The 22,191-nt window shown below is 52.2% G+C and overlaps 6 protein-coding genes across 6 annotated transcripts; 4 read left to right on the top strand and 2 right to left on the bottom strand.

The window, feature by feature from the left end:
- Window positions 1-5,758: 5,758 nt before the first annotated feature.
- On the bottom strand, window positions 5,759-6,813 carry J4E92_010366 (uncharacterized protein; the record flags this gene model as incomplete). The annotated part of the gene is made up of 2 exons (XM_051501704.1): window positions 5,759-6,472; window positions 6,805-6,813. The coding sequence occupies 2 exons, from the start codon at window positions 6,811-6,813 to the stop codon at window positions 5,759-5,761; spliced, it is 723 nt and encodes a 240-aa protein (XP_051348053.1).
- A 674-nt stretch (window positions 6,814-7,487) lies between these two features.
- J4E92_010365 (uncharacterized protein) lies at window positions 7,488-9,146 on the top strand (the record flags this gene model as incomplete). The annotated part of the gene is made up of 4 exons (XM_051501703.1): window positions 7,488-7,690; window positions 7,755-7,979; window positions 8,042-8,235; window positions 8,323-9,146. The coding sequence occupies 4 exons, from the start codon at window positions 7,488-7,490 to the stop codon at window positions 9,144-9,146; spliced, it is 1,446 nt and encodes a 481-aa protein (XP_051348052.1).
- Window positions 9,147-9,852: 706 nt separating this feature from the next.
- On the top strand, window positions 9,853-10,928 carry J4E92_010364 (uncharacterized protein; the record flags this gene model as incomplete). The annotated part of the gene is made up of 4 exons (XM_051501702.1): window positions 9,853-10,163; window positions 10,199-10,618; window positions 10,669-10,746; window positions 10,799-10,928. The coding sequence occupies 4 exons, from the start codon at window positions 9,853-9,855 to the stop codon at window positions 10,926-10,928; spliced, it is 939 nt and encodes a 312-aa protein (XP_051348051.1).
- Window positions 10,929-14,595: 3,667 nt separating this feature from the next.
- On the top strand, window positions 14,596-15,658 carry J4E92_010363 (uncharacterized protein; the record flags this gene model as incomplete). Its single annotated transcript, XM_051501701.1, has 2 exons — window positions 14,596-14,781; window positions 14,846-15,658. 2 exons carry the CDS (start codon window positions 14,596-14,598, stop codon window positions 15,656-15,658), a joined length of 999 nt encoding a protein of 332 aa, XP_051348050.1.
- Window positions 15,659-17,515: 1,857 nt separating this feature from the next.
- J4E92_010362 (uncharacterized protein) lies at window positions 17,516-18,525 on the bottom strand (the record flags this gene model as incomplete). Its single annotated transcript, XM_051501700.1, has 3 exons — window positions 17,516-17,578; window positions 17,680-18,443; window positions 18,513-18,525. 3 exons carry the CDS (start codon window positions 18,523-18,525, stop codon window positions 17,516-17,518), a joined length of 840 nt encoding a protein of 279 aa, XP_051348049.1.
- A 1,293-nt stretch (window positions 18,526-19,818) lies between these two features.
- Window positions 19,819-20,415, top strand: J4E92_010361 (uncharacterized protein; the record flags this gene model as incomplete). Its single annotated transcript, XM_051501699.1, has 1 exon — window positions 19,819-20,415. One exon carries the CDS (start codon window positions 19,819-19,821, stop codon window positions 20,413-20,415), a length of 597 nt encoding a protein of 198 aa, XP_051348048.1.
- Window positions 20,416-22,191: the final 1,776 nt, after the last annotated feature.

Here is a 22,191-nt window from a genome sequence, read left to right as displayed (position 1 = left end):
AGGGGCAATACGAAACCGTTGGATGTTGCTATCCCATCGCAGTGGACTGTATCGAGCGAGCATAACTGCTCAGTCATCGCCGGGGCTACGGACGGGGCGCCGACTACTATTTGACTGTCAGTGACGGGATATTCGATGATAGTCGATAAACTACTCGCCCCTTGGATCTTCGACGAACGAGAATGTTGCGTATTGCTTTTCATGGGTACCGACGTAATCCCATTCATAGTAGCTAGTGGGTCTACTAACGGTGTAAGCTATGATATTTCCACCAAAAAATGTTGATACTTACTGTTCCGATGTCGGAGTCTTCCCTATACCTTGTGTAGCTTTACTCATACAATACTCCACGAATGACGGTGTACAGAGTACTTTGACTTTTCCGTCCAGAGACTTCGAAGTGCAGGTGGTTGCCAGGTCTGGGGTGCAGAGAACTTGAACGAAGGACGATGGAGTGCAGGGGACTTGCACTTCTGACCCGTTGCGACTGATGTCGGCTCTCGATGGGATGACTTTCGAGGATTGCTTGACCTCCACGACGAGGCGGCTGAAGCTCTCGAGATCTATTTTCTTGTCGCGAAAGGCCGTATCCATGAGCTGCCCTTTCGTCATGTTAGGCTGATGTGAAACTGGTGTTGAAAAGAGCATACCGATGCTCACGCTTTGCGACCAATCGAATGCGTAGCGTCGACCGAGACTGTTGGTTTGACTGCTTGAGATCGAAAGGTTGGAGCTTCTTGGATATGCACCGTAGGCTTCATTGCTATGTACGGTTTCCCGCTTGATCTCTCGCATCTCCAGAAGAAGTGATCTTTGACTACTCAATGCGGCAGACATGGCCCAGAGTGGTTTGCGTGTTGCAATGCGTATGTGTGAAGTGACGTCGGTGCAGCTTGTATGATAAGCGCGTGCTGGGAAAGACCGCTCGTGCAGTATCTTTGGTGTTGACAAAGTAATGAAGAAGCGGTTGTCGAATATCTGCTGAGCCCCTTAGCGCCAATCGAGGTTTCAATCCTTCACTGCTGTAGGCTATCACTAAACCTTTAGCAGATGCATCAAGCCCCCAATTCAAGCACATGTGAAGTACGTATACCAAACCCATTAGCGGATGGATCACTCATGTTGCAATCGACTAGAAGCTTGGAGCGAATGCTTACCAAGGTTATAGAAAGAAGCTAACGAGCTCGTGTCGCAGCATCAAAAACATGAAAATTAGAAGGACGAGATAAGACGATACGACCCAGCCCCGTGACTGAAGTTCAAGACTGTCGATTGCAGTTCGTCTTGACGTACGAAGAGGTCGAAACTAGGATATAATGCTTCATCGGAGCTATTATCATGTCCACAAATCCGCTGCAAACAGTCCGCAGAGCTCCGCAGCAGCGTGCGTAGCACCAGGCTTACGACGCAAGGAAGTGAAATGCGGCCAGGGCTAGAAATGAGTTGATTCGTGGATTTTGTAAGTACATTCATCGGCTAGTGGGAGTAAGTCCAGTCGCTTCATCGGGTTGTACGAGCTTAACAGATCTGCTGATACAGTCAGCCACCGCGGCATAGCCTTGACTGTGATCCGTGGAGGCCTGAGATATGGGACTCACTGGCCAGCGACCTTGTACATGATGTGCCGATATCACAATGCGGATACTCCATATCGATCGCCGGGTGGATGTGTATAGTGTGCGCAGTACAGGTAACCTCTTCATCAGAGGACGGCTGATAGCCAAGCGAAAGATGAGCTATCCCGCAACTAACCAATCGGTCCAAAAACCAGCAACATTATTGTCAGGCTCCGATGGTTGAGTCGCAGCCGCTGAAGAGCGTTCGCCGATTTCATGAATCCCGAGGGTGAGTAGACTGGCCGAAACGGAGTTTATGTTCGCGGTTTCCAGAAGGGGCGCAGGAACGTCAACGACTGAATCGCGGTGGCGCCCGACATCCAAAAGTGAGATCGTCCCTCATCACACTGGCAGTTGCTGGACACTTGCGCAACAGATGATGCACGATTGAAAGGCTCGCGAAAGAAGACGAGACGGAAGTGGTGTTGTTGTGGTCAGTTCCTCACAGCCAATAGGGAGATGCCAAGCCCGCGGTGGCCCGACGTCATCCCCGGAGATTCGACCTAGACGTGCTCACCACAACTTCTCCAACCACATCACTGGAACCGCGCTCTTCGGACTCTGTTCTCACATTGTCCTATTATCACTGTCACCAATGCATACCTTAGCACAGTACTTTGCGCGCATCACGACCCCACAGGGCTGAACCAGTCCAAGGCTGCGGGTATCCAGCTCTTGCGCGCCAGTCGCAAACGTGCGAAGAGTCCATTTATATCTCCGCGTATAACGGTTTACGCAGGAGTCAGCGCTGCGCTGCATCCGGCGGCACCGATTGATACTCACGATGATCCCCAATATCAGAATAACAGCACCAGCGAGGACTTCGACCGGGGCTGTAGTAGAATCTACTGTAAGCTTCATGTAACGAGAACTGGCTCCTCGGGCACATCGCCAGGTCTTCACACGTTCAGCACTCGGACCCGCTATACCAGAGTGACGAAAGCTCATTTGGCGCACCACAGGCTGCGTTGGACAACTGCACAACGCCCTGCCGACAAAAGGGAGTCGCCATACGAACGAGCGCTGACTCCCAGATGCAACCCGTTGGCTCTTCGCTGGCATTCCACTCTCCTGTGGAATCTATGCCTCTCATCAAGCATCGACGTCAACCGGCCGGACCACCTCAAGCCCACGCCCCGCATCTACTTTCCGAAACGCGAACGAGTGCATGAGCCGTCCTGAAGCGCAGCTCGCATTTGTCGCTGCGTCTGGGCATTCCAACTGAAGAGACTACACCACACCAAGAAAGCTGACACGGTCGTACTCCCACAGCATGAAGCGGACTTTGCCGGAGCGCAGACACAGGATGCGCAACGCCTCGGGAAAGGCCTGACTCAAGGAGATGGCACCTTGCTTGGCTGGTAAGTTACCCCGCCGTCTCTCTCCGAAGTCATATACTGACCATGCTGTTTGGCGCAGCTCTCAGCTCTCCTCATCCTCTCTCTTTCGCATGGAACGCTATCGAAGGCGATGCGACCGCGAATTACGGACACCACCATGTCTCCACCCTCTGCGAATAACCAGGCTTGTCTTCATGATGACGCAAAGCTAGACAGGTTGCGATATCGATTGCGACGCTCGGATGTGACGGGTGCAAGGACAAACATCAGAGGAATCTTGGAGGACTTGCGGTTGTAGCTGCGACTTGGGCTGTCGCATGGTGCTGGCCATCGCTCGGAGGTCGAATGCAGGTTGGATTACCCTTCCGCTCCTGGGCATATCACGCCGAAGCCCGGCCACCGCTTTCCGAAACGTGGACGAGGCCCTCCGGTATAAGGGTGCATTGCGCCACGCTCAGCTCGGCCATAGTCTCCAAGAATGCATCTACAGCGCGACTTCGGGCTCATCACGTAGGCGTAGACGGAAGGTAAGGAAGTGGTGAAACTCGGCACGCACGAGGTAGTATGAGCAGGCCTTCTTGCTCTACTGTGTCGTCTTTATGGCTTTGCAGCAGGCATTGCGCGTTCGTCATGAACGACAACTTACCGAAGATGAATGCAGGATCAGGTTCTCCATCAATCGGCAGCTCCATGTCTGCTGCGCGATAGCCGTCAACCATGTTTACGTTCAGTCTGAATCTACCGAACAATATCACACTATAGGGAGTGTAGCCATTCGACCATCAATTAGTATTTGTTACGACGTCTACTTCATATCAATGAGCCACCCATCCGAAACTCCAATGCAGCTTGACGACTCCCGCGGAACTCTCGACTCATTCCTGCAACTCTGTCATCGACCAAGCTCTCATTCACTGGAATGGTCGTCTAGCCAGACATGCGCTAACCTCATGCGATATGCCAGACGTGATTAGGCTGCTGTATTTACTTCATTCAAATCGAACGTGTGCTCATACTTCGCCTTGTTCGTCAAAGCATGACGAGTTTGGATGGAGAAGCTACGTGGACACATTACGAGGACTTCTTAGACACATCCTGCTGTGGTTATGTACGGCCAAAAGGTATCTCTGGGCGTTGTACTCTTTTGTAACCTTTCCGGTACCGATCACACCGCAGATGGCTCAGCGGCCAAGATGCCATCTATGGCGTAGAACTTTAGTCCAGGATGAACCTAGACATTTCAATATACTCATAGCTTGCTGCATGCTGTTACTTCTGTGTGTTGGAGCGACCCTATTTCTACAGCCCTAAATCCATATCATGATGCGGTCGTCTTTATCTCGCATGAGTGGGGACCACTGCACAGCTTTCAGAAAAGATAGTGTGGGGAATTTCCTCATTTCACTGCGTTCAATCGTGCATTGACGTACTTTGAAACAAGACGACACAGCTTCTGCCCGGATAAGATTGCCTGAAAGTCAGCCATGATCGTTGCCGGTGGTCGGCACAGGATCCACGTGACAGCGCGATAAGCGATAAGCGGGGCTAATCGCGCGACGTCACTTGCTCCTTGCTCACCACCTGGGCAGTCTCGTCCGATGCATCATAAAGCCGTTTTCCCAGCAATTCGCAACATTGCCGCCCTGCGAAAGCTTCAACTCGTCGCGATTGAATCAACAGGTGCATCACCCAGGCCGAAGCCGGTATGAAACGGTCGTCGTCCTGTGCAGCCGTGCCGGCACCCTCGTGGGCATCATCGACATGACCACCACCAGTGTAAGAACGTACAAGATACCTCCAATGCACCATCACTGACCATGAGTAGGACATCAAGTTGATAACTGATATCAAAATCACTTTCCTCTCACTTTATATCTCCGCATCGATATTCTCCAAGACGAACCACACGCCAGCCACCGTAATCCACGACACGAACACCAAGCCCGACATCCCATGGCGCACGCTAGCACGCGCAATCGGGACGAGCCCGACTATATACTACGGCGGCTGAGGATGAGGAGGAGAAGCCAGTGGAGCTTTCAAGGGATGCGGAGCCGCAGGATTGGCCCGGAGTGCTGAGAAGTCTGGAACGCTGGACCACATCGCGCCTTGGTGGAACGCCGTCGTAGGCTGGATATGGATGATGTTGGGGTCTGTATGCATCATAACGGACGCGCATCTCCAGTCTCCCCTGCATGGCGCCTGTTCGAGTAGCCATCGGATATCTAGCGATATCCCATTCCGACGGCACGAAGCAGGTCACTGTTTGCATCTCCCACTCCGCCATGCTAACAACGACAGGGTTACGCTCTTTTATATCGCGACGCAGCTGAGCTCGATTAGCCACCAATCCCGCGCCCATGTCATTACCACCCACACCTCAATGGTCGCCCGACGGACGAGACGACGCATATTCCAACGTACACAGCGTCACCATACACACGGGAAGGCGTGGAGTGTAACTGCGGCCAAGCTATGTGCTGTACCATAAGAATATGGCTTGACTTCACGCAGAGTGAGAAAGTCTTCACAAGATGAGCTGTTCAGGTCGGACCGTGGCTCCAGATCAGCGCAAGAGGACGGTAGTGTCTTGCAAGATAACCGGGACGCAACAATCATCGCTATGACGCATTCGAATGAAGTTTCGCCATGGTTATGCCATCGGGCAATGGTACATTAAAGACGAATTCGGAATCGCCCCGACCATCCAATCGACTCCAAGTGAACGCGCTCTCAACTTGTCTTATACAAAGCTTCAAAGATAGAGCTAACGCCCCTGCTCCGGCAAATCGTTCACCCCCTTTACGCATACAACTTGATCCCCTCCAGATTCACGTCCACTACCCGATCGGCGCACAGCGAGTCGAACAATTTCTCCCTCATATATTTGAGGACCTGCTTTGCTTCCAGAGGAGAGAACTGCTTCTCGACTGAAAGGTTGTTGTTGATGACTCTGAGGACTTTGTCGAACGGTATCTGTCGCGCCTTCGGTTTCGTAATCGCGAACAACGTGTACAGACCCGTGCGAAAAGCCCTGTAGCGCCCTGGTTTGACCAAGCACTTTCTCCGCGGAGACTTATACCCATCGATGGGGGAAGAAGGCTCCGTGTCCGAGGCTTGCTCGTCATCTTCGCTGGCAATCTCGATGGGGCTGCTGCCGCGCGAAGCACCGGAAGGCACGTCTTCATTCAGCTCGGCGCCTTCGGGTGTAGATGTGGGAAGAGACGGAACTTCGGTTTCGCGATTTTGATCGATCATGGAGAGAGGCGTAAACGCTCTTACAAGACTCTGTTGACTCTTTGCGTCGTTGTTGACCGAAACCGGGCTCCTTCGATGTTGGGCGATCCCGATGTCACCATCGCCATCGTCGTCAATGCAGATGGGCGCGGCTTGCGTACCCTCAGCAATATTATCGAGAGTTACTCGCGACTTCAGAGAGGTCGGCGTGATACGAAGCTGGCCATTAGTCCGGAAGCCAGCGGTCTTCTTTCCCTTCGGCACCACGGACGGTGCTGCCTACATTTACATCAGCGCCATGCTACCGGCAACGCTCATGTCCTTGACACATGGTTCTCACTTTCTTGGGCAGTGGACGATTCTTGATCTGGCCTCTTCGACTGCGTGGCGCCCCGTGTCCGGATCGCGCACCGGGTGTGCTCTTCTCCTTACTCCCCTTTGCAGATCCAGCCGCAGCTTTCGCATTTGGCAACAAGGACTATTTCATGGATCAGAACTCATTGAAGCCGATGAAGCTGTCTGCATACCGGTTTTCGGATTCTGAACCCGTACTTGCTCTACTCAACCTGTTAACATCGAGTGGACTAATGGCGCACGAGGGGTCAACGTACCAGCGCCATGCTGACTGATGGGGTATATCAAGCAACGATACTCTCGATTCTAATCGCAAGAGAAAGGACAACGAAAGAATTTGCTGGAACGCCATTTTATTGTGGAAGTGAACACGCCAAGCAGAGATACCCCTGCTGTCGCCCCGGGTGTAAAGGCCGCGGAAAAAGTGAACGCGGGTCGGACTCGCAGGGCGATAGGGAGAGCGCAAGGTGAAGAGGAATGTTCAGATGAACTAGAGCGACGGGCTTTTGATACTCCACACAGTTAGGATATTGTCAATACCGCCCGACATATGAACTGCACGCTCGCGTGCACGGGGTAATGATAAAGAATATATGCAGTGTTCTCAGTATATCAAACGGTTGACGTGGAAGTCATAGTGGATCTCTTCCGCACAGTTTTTCAAGAGAAGCGTTCTTGGAGCGGTCACTGTGGTTTCCTCTGGAGCGAGAAAGCGCGCACGGATCAAGGTGCGGAGATTGGTATAGCGAGAGAGGGAGAAGAGGGAAACACCGGTGGGGCAAATCATGAGCGCCTAGGAGTCAAAATTGTCTAGGCAACAATTCTATACGCACCATCCACGGCGACACGGCTCTGCGCTGTGATTCCTTAGCACGCGTCCTTATTGCGAATCACGTACTACGACCTCACGATCGACAAGCCAAATTCGCTCACGCAAATCATGACGCCCAAAACCTTGGAGCTCTCGGATATCTTCGAGAGTGCATGGGAGACTATCTGTGCGTCGCTTCCAAGGCTCCTGTTAGTAAAGAATGGAGGAAAGGGCACGACAAAGAGCAGCATGCGCCACATGTTCGAGGGTCATTTGGGGGAGTGGAACATCCAAGACGAGCTGGAGGACTTCTTAGCTGCTATCAAGCCAAGGTGAGTAGTAACCCTGTATGAGCAGCATTGGGGACAAACACTGACCATCTACACCCGCGTATAGTTTCGATAACTGCCCAGCCATGACGAACGTGAACACTCCGGTGATTCTCGTATATCATCCAAACTTCGTCACAGACGAGGGGGGAACAACGGCGGCAGAAATCGACGTCGATGGGCGCATCAAGCAAAATCTGGCAACGCCAGTGCGAACGGTTTTACATGCGCTTGCAGAATGCAGATCCGAAGCTGATGCAATGCTCCTGCCCATTCGCATTGAATACTCCAGGTAAGCCCACTGCGCGACATGCATGTGAAACATTCACTGACGTTGTACCCGCCGGTTCCCAGCTCTAAAGGTGAGGATGTCAAATCACGCCCGAAAGACCAGGAGCCCGACCTCATCCTCAATGTTTCCGACTCGAACGGCGGCGATGAGACAGTGCGCATCATAGGAGAATTCAAGATGTGCACGACTCATAATCTAGCCAAGATGATCAAGGATCCCGCCTCTAAAAACGCAGGATCGTTGCGCAACCTTCTTGGTGAGTTATGACATGTCTCTGCGAGTCCGCACAGCATTGCCACACCAAGCATTGAACGTCCTCGATCGCGCTAACTCCCCATCACAGGGCAGCCCGCCAAGTACATGTACAAATACAAGATCAAGTACGGCATCGTCTCGACTTACAACGAAACCATCTTTCTCAGGATCGAACCGCGCAGATCCAATCCGAAAGAGTATGGTCTTTACTACTCGCCCATCTTCCGCTACGATACCCCGACTTGTGTGGACGAGGGGACCAACGTACACACATTCGGTACTCGCTTCACAACTCTCTTTATGTTACACAAGGTCGTCGACGATGGAGGTGAAGGCTGGAGGTTGAAGGCGAGCGATATTCCGAAGCAAGATGATTGGTACTCTCGGACGGTTGCCGCCGACACTCCCTCAGCAGCTGTAGGGTCGCCCTACCTCGGCAAAACACCACTAATACCCTCCGAATCACCACCCTTACCCTCCGAATCCATGATTCGGCGACTGCGTTCCGGGAATCAGCTCTCAAAAGTTCTAACACCTATCAAAGAATCGCCCATGAAAGCTGCGAACGCGATCAAAAAGACGGTAAAAGGGCTGAAAGACAACTTGAAGCGGTCCAGGGCACAGAACACAAACAAGAGCCCGTCACCGAAGCCCAGGTCTCCGCGCAACGTCAGCTTTGCAAAGACTCCTCCCCAAAGTGCCGTGAACTCCGAGGCTACAGAGTCAGGGCGCAGTTCTGAGGTGGCTGATATCGACGATGGCGATGATAGCGAATACATCGATGATGGTTTTGACCCGTCTGACGATACTGATGGACCTGATGAGTTTGATGAAGCGGGAGCGCAGGCTGAGAACCTTGTTCGGCTGCATAGACTGGACCCGAGTACACCAACGCCACTGAGTAGAAGGTGAAGAGTTTATCATAGCTGAGCCCAGTAAGGCAGCTCTGAATGTATTTCGGGCACGGAGAAGAGATCAGAGATGCCCCAGCCATTTTCAGGGCTGGAAGTCAGCACGGCCGCAGTAGGTGACACTGATCTGGGATATTGTAGTCAGCTTTGGAACATTGAATGACGGTTCGTCAGAAAGGGTCGGTAATACTTTGCATTCTTAAAAGTTCTGTCTTCGTATTGATGTGTGTAGACGGATTTTCGGGGATGTTAGTGGTGTATACCCAACAGTACATCTAAAAAGCTCAAAGTATGGGCAGCGGGACCACGGAGTTTATAAGTAGATCTGATCGGCTCTCATGTGTATGGACGGCACTTTTGAAATCCGCTGTTCCGGCTTACTCAATTGCGGCCCGGCATGATAATCACTAATTGGTTTCTAAGTGAAGTAGTACGTTTCTCGAAAATGCAATAATAACTCTTCGTTTAATACATTCAATATCAACTGCGAGACGTCTCGACTTCAAGCTCGAAAGCGGAGCCTTGAATTGGCCAATGATCACTGATCCAAGATGGCGCTAAGTCGGACTGAGCTAGTACCCGAGTTAGCGCATTTCCGACTGGAGCACAGGTAGTCGGCCGGTGCAACAACACACTGAAGCCCTAACATCGATCCACCTCCGCATCATTGTACACGCTGCAGTATTCTCCGTTGATATCTCTCCAGGATGACCTCTCGTTCCATCTCCAACACTTCGAGCTCCTCCAGCGACTCTCACAAGCCCGAGAGTGATGTTGCTCCCAGTCGTGCGAAAGCCCGCAAGCCAAGGCCGTCACCCAAGTGGCTGCGCGACAATCCATACGTCGGCAAAATCTTCCGCACCACCAAGGATGCGCGATGGAAGATACTCGCACCGCTATCAACGCTGGAGTTCCAGGATGACCACAGTCCCTGCGAAGCGCGCCAGGTCTACACATGTGTCTGCCTAGATGAGCCCTGGAAAGCCATCGGCGAGTGTGTAGTCAAAGTCAAGTTCCAGTAAGTAACAATCCTTAATGTCCTAGACATGTTAGTAACAGTATCAGAATTCGCGCAAGTAGGCGTACAGTTGAGGAGTACCAGGAAATGATCGATGATGGCGAGGCGGAGCTACGTGATCAAAACGACACCAGAGGCACCAGATTGCCTGCATACAAGGATCACCTCAAGCTGTGCACCACACCTACCACTTCACTTTCGAGTCCCGCGACAAGAAATGAGATAGAAGCTCTTGACCGTCTTGGGCATGAAAAATGTCAGCATTCTCCCTGGCTCTGTGGTACGTCTGAAGGCACGGTGCGCCCGGGTTTCCATTATGAAGCCATAGATGGAGGCTATCGTGTCCTTATGCTCATGAACAAGTTGCCTGGGGTGACTTTGTCAATGGACATGTTCTGTGAGATGGCTCCTGAGAAGAGGAAGGTTGTCCGAGAAGCCTTCAAAGTTGCATGGCTGTAAGTTTTCTTCCACCAATCCCGGGCCTATCGTGCTGACCTTTCAACAGTGCCGTGGTGAAATGTGGGGTTATGCCAATCGATCGTGGCCTGCACAATATCATGTGGGATCAGGAGACTTGCAAGTGGTAAGTAAGCTCCCTGTTTTCCATGAGTAAAATGCTAACGCTCGCATTGTAGTTACCTTGTTGACTTCGAAGAGGTTGACAAGCTTCGCGCGAACGAAATGAGCGCTCCCAGCCTTGGGGATGACGAGCTGGACATGTGGATACCTAATGAAGATGAAGTCGCAGAGTATTTGGCGTACTAGGATGATCGATCTTCTTGCGTTGGTCAGTGGTCGACTGGGGGAGCGCCCGTGGTAAACGGGGTCAGACATCGGGCCGTTGTACAAGGAGTTTGGTCTTCAGCACATATCTTTGATCGTGATAAATACTCACGTATGTAAGCTGATCCATACAATTTCGATCGCATAAAGACACTGCCCGAAAACGCATCTGTGATGGACTCATGAAGTTCGAAATCGCCGCGGAAGTCTTCCTTTTCGGGTGCTAGCGCGGCCGAGAAAGCCCCGAGCCCAAGGCTCATTGAACGCCGCGTCACCCCCTCGCCTTCTCCTTCGCAACTTCCAGCACTTCCCTGGCTAAGAAGCTTCGCCCTCAGCGACTCGTCTTGCACCACCGAACGACACCGAAAGTGCTTTGATGTGCTGAAGTCGATCATACCTTTGTAGCTTCAACACGTCACCGCGCAGCCCGACTGCGCCCGCATAGCCATCGCCACAGACCTTGAGTGTCGTACCCTCCTCCGACATGGTTGTATAGTGATGGATGTTCGTGCGTGGTACTGTCATCTCCATAATGCCAGCTTCCCACGACATGCCCATTCGAAATTAACCACGCAAAGTGCGACTATGCCATGGAGAGTAAGCCGAACGCAACGAACTTTGGAGAGTATGCATATTAATACAGGACATGGTAGCGGTGAACGGCACGTGTGTTTCTAAGTATATTAATCGTCTCGGCTCCTCAACCTTCACAATCTATCTTCATTGTCCTCCAGCCTGCTTATTGCGCAGTACCACAATAACCTGTGGACGATGAGCAACATGGCGTTTATGCAACACAACACTCGGTGTCGCCAGAATATGCGTCGCATTTTGCTCCATACACACATCTAAATATACGCAGATAAATACTCACTAAGACAATGTATACATTAACTTGCAAAAGAAGAAGCACGCATTGAGGCCAACCTTGAGAAAAGACGAAAGGAGCGACATCAAAACCACATACAAACGACGTTGAACAAGAAGCCACAAAAGAAGCATCCACCAGTGCACCATACCCGACGATGGGCGAGAAACCATACCTTCTCCTACCAACTCTGAAGTCCTGCCCGCTCCGTACAGCCAGAGCCCGTCTTTCACGGCTGCAGCATGTTTACGACCCCTCGCGCCTTCGGTCGAACTCGTCAACGCAATGCATGACTGCAGCTACACCCAGCTCGGCGCACGAAAAGATCGCCCTTTCCTTCTTCCAAAGGCGCTCGTCCATCCTTTTCGTCTTATCAACCTCATGCGAGCGATGAAAGTCATGGAAGTACCCGCATATCTGGCAAGGCAGCCGGGGGTTGATGTTGTTATTGAACGCAATTCCAGGACTCATGTATGGGAGACCTTTTCGGTGGGGTGCGCTCGTACCCTGCGGAATGTCCTGCTCCATGGAGTCGTTGATGAGCTCTTGTTTGGCGCGCTGCATAGCAGGTAGGTGAGCGAACGACTTTGCGAGGCCGTCCCGGCGTTCTTTCAACAATGCTTGTTGGCCTTCATGATTCCACCCCATGAACGTGGAGCGGACGGTGACCCAATGCAGTTCTCGCTTAGGCTGGGCGACCTTGGGAGGAAAGACCACATAAGAACATCGGGGAAGTACTCTCTTTTCTAGGCCAAGGTCTTGCACAGTCTTCTTCAACGACCCAACTAGGTTTGTTGTTAGCCAGTGTTCTTCGGAGGGTGCTATGGTGAACTTACGAAATGCCTTGCATCCTTCCGGTGTCTCTAGATTAGGACGGGTTTCGGCATGTACGGTTTCGGCATGTACAGTTTGAGCAACAAGTTCGAGGGCAATCTCCGGAGGCGATGCTCGCACCTCATGCCAATGAGCCACACCTTGAAGGCGGATCTCCCTTGGTAACAGCTTTCGCAGCGAATTGATCACCCCCCGTAGCGCTTGCATCGTCGCATTCATCTTCGGCACATCTTTCCTGAATATGACATTGGACCTGAGACTGACAAACCTCGGACGGAGGAGTCCATACGTTTGCCATCGAAGCGCTCTAGATACGTCGTCAATGTATGGGTACCACTGTCTTCCAACGCTGGAATTCGGGTCGCTTTTGGCCCATTCGGCGTTGAGATGAGTGGTAGATGGCGATAGATCTAGATAGCCCTTCTCTTTTACGAGCGTCTGGATGGCCCTCCCAACTGAAAGAAGCGTATGTGCGTCTCGCGCGAATCCTCCGGCACTATCTTTCGGATCGTGTGGCATTGAACCGAGGTTGACACTCGCCGTCCATGATGGCAGATCCCGCACAGCATCAATACCAAGACTTGCTCTGCACTTGCATGGTATGCGGTCATTTGTAGTATTGTTGCCCGGAAAAAATTGATCCAAATGTACTGAGGCGATACGTTCACAAACTGGACATACTGCTCTGCCAGTAGGGTGTATGAAAGGTACAATAGGTTTAGGATGCAGCGAGGACAAAGGGCAATCGGGAGATAGAGCAACGATTGGGGGCGTTGGAAGTGTAGATTTGCATCTGACAGCAGGCAACGAGCGATATGGTCGATAGGGTAGCAGCATTGATGCGCAGTATCTTCGATGGATTGATACAGAATTCAATCTTTGCATGAGCGCCATTGGCAATAAACTTATCGTGAACCGTTCAAGATGCGTATACAACCCAACTCTCTGCTACAGGTACTTTGCTGTGACCCAAATACCTGATACCGCTTGCTACACCTGCTACTGGCTCTTTGATGAGCTCTGGCGAGAAGCAACTTGCGCTGTCGATTTGCGACGTTGGAACTTCGTCGAATCGACATGCTTGCTACGCGTCTTGTCTGGGAGCATTCCTTGTGCCAGTGGTAGACCCGCCTGCGCTCAGCATGATTGCCCTCGTCAGATCTGAACGCATTCTTTGGGCGACGATTGACTTTGCTTGAGTTTGACATGTTGACACACGCGCGTCCGTGAAAGGTGTCTTTGTTCGTGATTCGTTTTGGTACCGCTTTGTTCAGCATGTTTGTGAGGCTACCATCGCGAAAACATGTTGACACCGGTGCTTTCTTTGCCTGGGTTCTAAACACTTGGTATTCCTTCAAAGACACATGCAGACTGGTGTTGACTTTGCTCATGTGTGGTGGAGAAACCCGCAGGTTGTCGCGGCGTTTGCCACCGTCTTGCCACTGGGAGAGAATGCGCAATCATCTAAGTTGTATGTTGTAGACTCCACAGTCTGGTGAATTTGCTTCCACAACCGTTCGCCGCTTTGACGTAGTCGCACAGGAACCATGTTTGGTGTTGCAGCCGCTATGCACAACACAATGAATTTCTCCGCTCGGAAGCCTGGGCAGATCAGTTTGTCCAAAATAGTCTACTATTTGATCAACATCTGTGCGAAATGACTTCACTACCGAGATTTCAACGATAATATCGCGACGTTGATGATTCGGGCGTGACCTTTGCTATCACAGTCAACGCGCTAGACCCTTCGCTAGTCTCACATCTAGCCTATTAGAACCCCTCTTACCCTGGGCACCTGCCTGCCTCCACTAGTGCCCACGTATCTCACCTGCTTAGGTATTAAACCTCAACTCAGCCCGAACAATCTTCGCGCTCATGGCATCCTCCCGTCTCCTTCGACGTGCAGCACCTTTCTCACTCCCCGCCCGCCTTCTTAACCATCATCGAATGTCGACAAACAAGAACGCACGTCCACACCTACCTACTCTAGGTTTTGGCAGGATGGCTGACATGAACGAGAAAGCACGTCACGTTGGGGCCCAACAGTATGCAGATTTCTCGCGGTGGCGATCTAGCAACGAAAAGCACGCGCTTCCCTTCAAGCAACAGATCTGCGAGTTCTTTAAGGTCGATGTAAGAACTACCTTGTATGCGCTGCTTTGAAGAAACTTACTGACTTCATGTGTCAACACCTCAGATTGAAGATGAACAGAAATTTGGTGACATCTTGGACGAATACATGAAGAGATGGGATGAATACGCGGAACTACGGATGTCTCAGTTGGGCGGAGAGACCGATCTGGACAAAGTGCTTCGCATGAACTTCAACCGAGAGTCGACAGTCACTCGTATGCGGGATGTTGAAATGCAGCCACCCAGCCGACACATCTACGCCATGGGCCACCACAACAACGTTCGTCTTTATCTAGAGATTCTTCCGGCTGAGCTCACCGCTCATTACGCTCCTTCAGCTATGAGCGAGATTAATCATTACTCCAACGCGGTCTCCACCCCGTTCATATACGCCAAACATCATCTGGGAAAGCCACACGGCAGTGACGATGTCGCCCAACCAACACAGTCTGGAGGATCTTTTGGACCCTTAAACCAAACGAAGTCGATGCGGTTCGAAGCTAACCCGAATGCAACCGGGAACGCGCAATCTCCAAACCTGTACAAATCAAAGTTGGTACATATCGGGATCATCAACGCCGAGGAGGGCACCAAGGACCGCGGCATCAACACGCAACAAACACCATACGCCGCCGTAGGGCAGGTTGGAGATAACGGTTTCATCAGTGGGATCTACGCCATTCCTCTGGATCTGAAGGACGACGAAGAAGAAAACGAAATGTCGCCGTCGAGGTGGTACGATCTAAACGACCTCTGGAAGCCAGACACGGTTGGTGTCTACTATCTCGGCAAGACGCTCGAAGAGTGCAGGAACAACAAGTGGGAGTTGGTGTCTGACGGCCCGGTCGAAGTCATCCACATACCGGTGGACGAGTAGTGAGTGAACTATCCGGCCTTTGTTGCATGGAGCGCGAAGGAGACATACTAATCCCCATCAGAAGTGTGGCTATGGTGTCGAGGATGTAGTCTTATGGGTCTGATGTTGCGTGGCGTTGAGTTCTGTCGTGAGGTGATGTCGGAGTCTGGCGAGGTCAAAAGGCTTGATGTTATTTTGTTCTTCTCGCACGACCCATCACTACTCGACACTACTCCCAGCTGGCTGTATCCGCTGCGATCAGCGTGGTCGAGTTGGTGATGGCGGTTTTAAGCGGTAGCGAGAAGGTGATGACTTTGATGCACGCGATGGTTTGAGGGATACAGATACACTCCATTAATGAACAGCTCACCCAATCTTGTCAGTCGTGCCTTGGTCCTGAGTAGGTGTAGCGAGAAGTTCCAGTGCTGCATGCCTTGTCGGCGCCAGTCAAGCTTTGGGTGTTACCTCGGTCCATGGGAAAAGTAGGTGTATCTTCCAGCCCATTGTGATCTCGCTAGTTTGGTCGCTTGAGCTGGTGATGTATCTCCCTGGAAGGGATATTGCCTGATGTGAGACGTATGGCTTTTGAAAGCGTGGGTTGCACATTGTCCTTGTGACGTTGTCGGCACTGGTCCAAAAGATAGTCATATCCAGCAGGGTACACGAACGAATCGAAGTCCAACGTCCACATGCTCCATTTTGCTGACGATACACGCATTGTAAGAGTGAGCTCCACGTATTGCGATACTCAGCTGCTGAAGCGCGCGCGCGTTGAGCGGGTTTGACGCGCAGTTGCCTCCTGCCCTCACCGAGCGACGCGCACCTTCATGCCCAGCTCATCTCTCCTAGACGAGGACGCGGGGCCCAACTAGATCTGTTAATGTTGTCATCGCGTCGCGCCTATACTGATGAGCTGTCTTTGAGTTGGAAGATCTTGCGTAAGGGAAGAAGATGCGCGTGTTGTTGAATGTTACGAGTTTTGACGCGGCTGGCGATCCCAAAACGGAGCTATCGCGACATGACCACTCCCGCGGCGCTCTCTTGAGCGCTATTGGCGGAGCGCGAGTCAGCCCGGGAACTTCACAACCCATCACCCACGGGGTCTGACGTTTCCCACAGCCGCCATGCCTTCTCAACCAACGATCTCGGACCAGAAGGAGCTTTTCTGTCGAAGTGATGTTGCACCCCCTACATCTCTGATCAAGATATTGGCATGAATCTTGTCCGGCGTCTGGCGATAGGAGAAGCACCACGTCGCATGTAGGAGTTTTTGCACTTGTGCCGGCAATACATGGAGTGCGGCACATCGCGATGGTGTAACGACCGTGTTCACAAAGCTTGGATTTGTTCGTGTTAAGACGGAATCAGCCTGATGAGCGGTAGCAAGACTGCATCACATGTGGCGTGCTGCCGCGCTCCTTCCCTCCAACCTTCAATACACCAGACGGGCAATGGACTTTGGATGGCTACCACTCGGTTTACCCGGGCAAAACGCCATCGTTAACCTGTTAAAGGTCCCTCTTATTGGAATTCTAGCCGGAAGAACACTCAAAGCCGATGCATACATCCCGTCCCGGAACTGATAACTCATGTGTGTAGAAAGGCAGCCATGGTACGAAACGACCACGAAGTATTGGGTTGAGAAAATGCTATGATGAGCACTTCCATCGCTTCTTGTTACCTATATCTGACTTAGGAAGTTACAACCTTGTGATCAAGGACGGAACGGCGTATCACATCGCAGATGCATCATGGCCAAAATGCACGATGGGACAGATGATGTCAAGCAAGGTTTTCATTAACTCTTTCAATATGGCTAGATATGAATGGGTATCATCATGGTAGTCATTATTCGTGTTTTTTTCTTCCGTCTGTCCTCTAGTATGATCCAATCTGCGCACCGGGAGCGGCCTCCATATCGATACGACCATGAGCCTGCGTCTCAGGGAGTCAGCAGCAGCAAAGTCCAAAGACACCAGGGGGGCATGCCGATGTCGACATTGTTGAGCTAGCCGGCGAGTCAGCGCTGCGAAGCGCCCTACTCTTTTGGCTCTGCGTCGCTTGACGGAATCGTATAAGGAACTGAATGTAGGACTGGAGAGACTATCGTCGGAGTCCTCAGCAGTATACCCATGTGCGTACAGCCCTCCGCCCGGCACCTTGGCTTTGCCTTTTCCACTGTCGCGCTTGTCCTTTCTCTGCATCATGTCGAAGACGCTGTAACGTGGCCCTGCGCTCTTCTGAGCCTTCTTCTTCTCCTTGCCCTTTCCTTTCTTCTGTTTGTCTTGACCCTCTCCCAGAACTGACCGCATGCCGTTATCGTCTTGCACTGCCCTCATCATCACTTTCTGCTTCTCTTTGTGCTTTGCATTGTTCTTCTTCTTTGCCTGCACAGCTAACGTGGCTGGAAGCGCCAGTGCGCGGACGGTGTTGATGGTAGAGCGACCAGTCTCGGGGGAGGCCTCAGCTGCAGTATCGACGTCCATCTCCTCATGCCCAGGCTGCGCGTGGCTAGCCTCATACTGCCCGATCGAGACATCTTCTATCACGCTCGCAATCTGCCAGGTTGACGGCCACTTGTTGCCGTTCTCGTCCAGCCCGGCCCATCGCACACGATACTCCGGTTCGTCGAAGTTCTCTGAGAATCGTTTGTTGGTAAGGCAGTCGACTTCGTAAGTTTCTTTGGTGTGACCCGCCGGGATTCGAAGCTTCGCGCGAGTGCGATAAGTGCGCGGCTCATAGAAGTTCATGCCACGAGCGGCTGAGTGGTGGGACAAGCGGCGCGTGGGCGTGGTGGAGTTGTCACCTACACGACGTTAGTACGACGATCAGGTACAACGCGGATGGCGGTAGCGGGTCAGAGCAAGGGTCATACTGTCGCGTGTCATGATGGCGGGGTAGCGTGGGCGCTACGCTGCTGGTCTGGCCAGGAGTGATCGTGGTTGGGCCGGAGAGTTTGCCTGAGCGCTATGTAGCCAAGCTGATGTCAGATGGCAGGGATGCGCAGCACCTTCTTTCAACGACGACATGGGAAAGCGCGAAAGCAGCGTTTATTTTCTCGCGGTAGCAAGAGCATGTCGACTTAAGTACAGTTTTGCACATTCATTCATTGAGAAAGGCTGACGTCGTTTGGAGTTGGGTTCCTGTCTGCACGCAGAGGTCTTGGTGAGCTGCGGCGGTTCTGGCTGCGGGACGCCCGCCCCAAGTCCCCTGGCTGCGCACATCTCTCCAGAGCCGCAAAGCGATCCAGTCTCCGTCATAAATTGGATTCTTTGTCGCATTGGTCATCTCGAAGTACTGGCCCTTTTTTGATGCTGATATCTACCCGTCGTGGTTGTGGTGTCGTGTGGCACAGTTTCGCAGCTCACCAGCAAGCCCACGCGCAACGCATCTCGTTCCACCCGACGACACGATCATGTTCAGGTCGACCGAGATAAGATGTCGCACCCGCTAAATCTTCGTGATAGAAGCACGATATTATGATGAATGTACCGTGTACTCGTCTGCATAGGTGTTCGTCGATGACATTTGTTCAATCCGTCCGTCGTCCACAAAGCTGCTCGAGAGGCCGAAACCGCGTGAGGGTTGCATAAACAGAGACATTGGTTTCAGCTTATGTTTCCTTTGGACTTCCCTGAACTCTTGTCGTCATTCCGAATTTGTGTCGCTGCGAGGCAAATATGAGACACTGTTTCAACGCCCTTACTCTCACCCCATCAGTTCAGGGCCAGCGCAGTTGCGAGGTCAAGCAAGTGCTCGCATCGCACCTGATGTATCGCTTTCTCTATTGGCTAACGGTCCGCCGGCATCGAGAGCACTACCAATATCCTGATTGTCTACTCATGTCGAGGCCATTTATGCCATCCACAGTGCACTGCGAGCGAAGCCAAAGACCAGGAATCATTGCTTCACGCCTCATCAAGGTTTCAACCAGATTATAGAGCGAAGGCCGTTCCAGACGGCATGATAAATATCGCGTGTTTCCTCCCGGATTTCCTCATCGTGACATATTGCGCAACCCCTATAACATTACCTTTACCCATCGGGCGAGAACCGTTGCAAGGTTTCCATATCGCTAAACCTCAATCAGACCTGCCCTGTAACTCATCCGTAAGTCTATCATACCCAACCGCGTACCCTTTTTCCCTGTGCTTCTCCGCTGACTCCCAAGATCAGGCGTAATGGACTGCCGCCCTTCGCCTCTACCTATCTGGCTCAATATCATATTGTTTACGAACCTCGCAACTGTCATTGTCTGTAACTCCAAGATCATCCTTCACAGTTTCGGCTACTTGGATGCCCACTATGTCTCGGGGTCGGACACAGATGCTCGCGTGTTGCTTCTGAGCGGGTTCGTCATGATCCTGATTGCCAACATTATCATGAGGAGGGCACAATCGGTCATCAGAGACGTGGAGAAGCTCAAGTCTAGCATGTTGCTAGCCAGTCATAAGCTGGCTGTCGCCGAGCGTCATCGTCGAGAGTCGCTAAGGGAGGAAGAGGACGAGGAATTCGAGCTCATCCTATCGGACGCTACTACCGATACGGTGCAGGCAAACCTGAACGCACTCCGAGCCTATGTCGACGCCAATAACGACATCATGGCGATTCTGGACAGAATGCATGGTCGCAAGGACCCCGATATGGCTTCCATCAGGAGTGTGCTCGAGGTCAGAACCACCATCGAAGAGCTGAGGAGGAAGAGTGGCGATGAGTTCGAGTTGTACATTGCTCGCTTGGACACTATCCGCTCGGCTTTCAGGCAACGAGACACCTAGGATACGTACCATGTTCTTCTACCCGGACTTTGTTGGCGATGTTGGCGAGGAGGAGAATACGTTCCCTCTATACATGTATCACTGTCCAAGATCTTACTAGCCACTGCGAAGGAACTTAGCTAGCACATCAGAGATTCTGCCAGCGTCTTGTCAGTTCTCCTTCCGGAATGAATGAATGTCTCTTGTTTTGCGATTTGTCATAGATAAGATTCAGCTATAGCTAGTGTACTGCTTTCTCCATACTGGGCTTGTCTTCACCCGAAGTTGTTGCGGAAAGAATGGGAGTAAGCCAACAAACATGTTTTCATTGCGATGCATCGTCTTCTCTGCCAAGGGTGATACACGAGACCCTCATTCCTCATGGGAAATGGAAAGTCCAATGGTCTTCAACCTCACTCCCAACCCGGATCTGTAGTCTAAGAAGCGCATGTGAATGCAAGTACATTAAGACTACCGACATGTCGATCGGTCGAGCAATGCGGGAAATTCACGCCAACACTGGTATGACGAGCAGCTCGGGCCGCTACCATTTGACAATGAGACATCATGTCGGCTTCCTCCCACATGGTTTGACATTGATATTGTTGCCTGCTAAGGCGCGGCACCGGTATTGCAACCTTGGGACCAGTGCGGAATGCGGGCCACATCTGAGCTCGTCGAGGGGCCATCGGGTTGTGCGCATTCCTCTCCGCCTCTCCCCGCTACCCGACACAATCCACGATCAAGCTCCCGGGCCCATCACCCCAGCGAGGCCAACACCGTGTGACCGGGTGTATGTATGTGCCGTCCTCCTCGTGTATCACCAACCCGCCGGCATAGCAAAGAGCGGCTTCGCTTATTCGGACGTCGTCGAGGGGACAGATTTTGAAGAGGGTCATTGTGGGCGCATCGCGGGCTGGAACAGGTGCTGCAGACAATCGCATGGCTGGCCCGGATCGACTGGGAGGAGGCGCGGATGAAGATTGGAGGCGAGCGATGTGCAGAGGGCGGGAGCATCAGCCTCGACCACCAACGCGTAGCGCAGTGAAACCGCCAAGATCTTCGAACGCGAAGATAGATGCCAACTCGCTGTGTTCTACATCTCATCTGATGGCATTAGCTTTGCCCGGCACTGCTCCGATATCTTGTCATCTTGTGGTGTCGGCTCAAGCTCCTGCACCGACCAATCGAGAAAGACTGGCCAAATGTTCCAACGCCAGTAGCCGTGCTTTCTCCCTCTCACTTCGTCGGCTTGTCTAATCTCAGCCGCGTCGAAGGGGTGTTGATGCGGGGTGGAATCGAAGACAGGTGCGTGTGCGTATGCGGTAGAGGGCATGTTGACGGACGATGAAAGACAGTCGCAGCTTGGTACGCTTCTGGAAATCACGAGTCAGTGTTAAGCCAATCTAGATGAAAGAAGCCTGGGCAGTTCGTACCCGTGGATGGCGGTGATATGGCGGTGATATGGCATTGCAGCACGAGCTCTTCGAATAGCAATACCCTCCTCATGGCAGTTGATGCGCCTTCATAAGCGCCTCAATACTTACAATGCCATTTTGCCCATTTGAGAACACGACTAGAGGCTGTGGCGCCGTTGGCACTGCTGGGTGTCGTGGTTTGGTGTTGCGATACGCGCGTACATGGCTAGTGACGTCGCATCACGAATGGCGCATCGCAATGTTACGATTCGAGAGAGACGCAGTGATGGTAGTGTAGAGCGAGATTTCAGTCTGGGGTCACAGGTACCAGATGCGCATACGGACGTACGCGGTATCTGCACTCGGGGCGCGGTGGCCT

This window comes from Alternaria infectoria (genome assembly GCF_024043175.1).
Source record: "Alternaria infectoria strain BMP 0036 chromosome Unknown scaffold_35, whole genome shotgun sequence".
Lineage (NCBI taxonomy): Eukaryota > Fungi > Ascomycota > Dothideomycetes > Pleosporales > Pleosporaceae > Alternaria > Alternaria infectoria.
The sequence above is the reverse complement of the archived record's forward strand: the minus strand, read 5'-3'. Positions and strand labels throughout refer to the sequence as shown.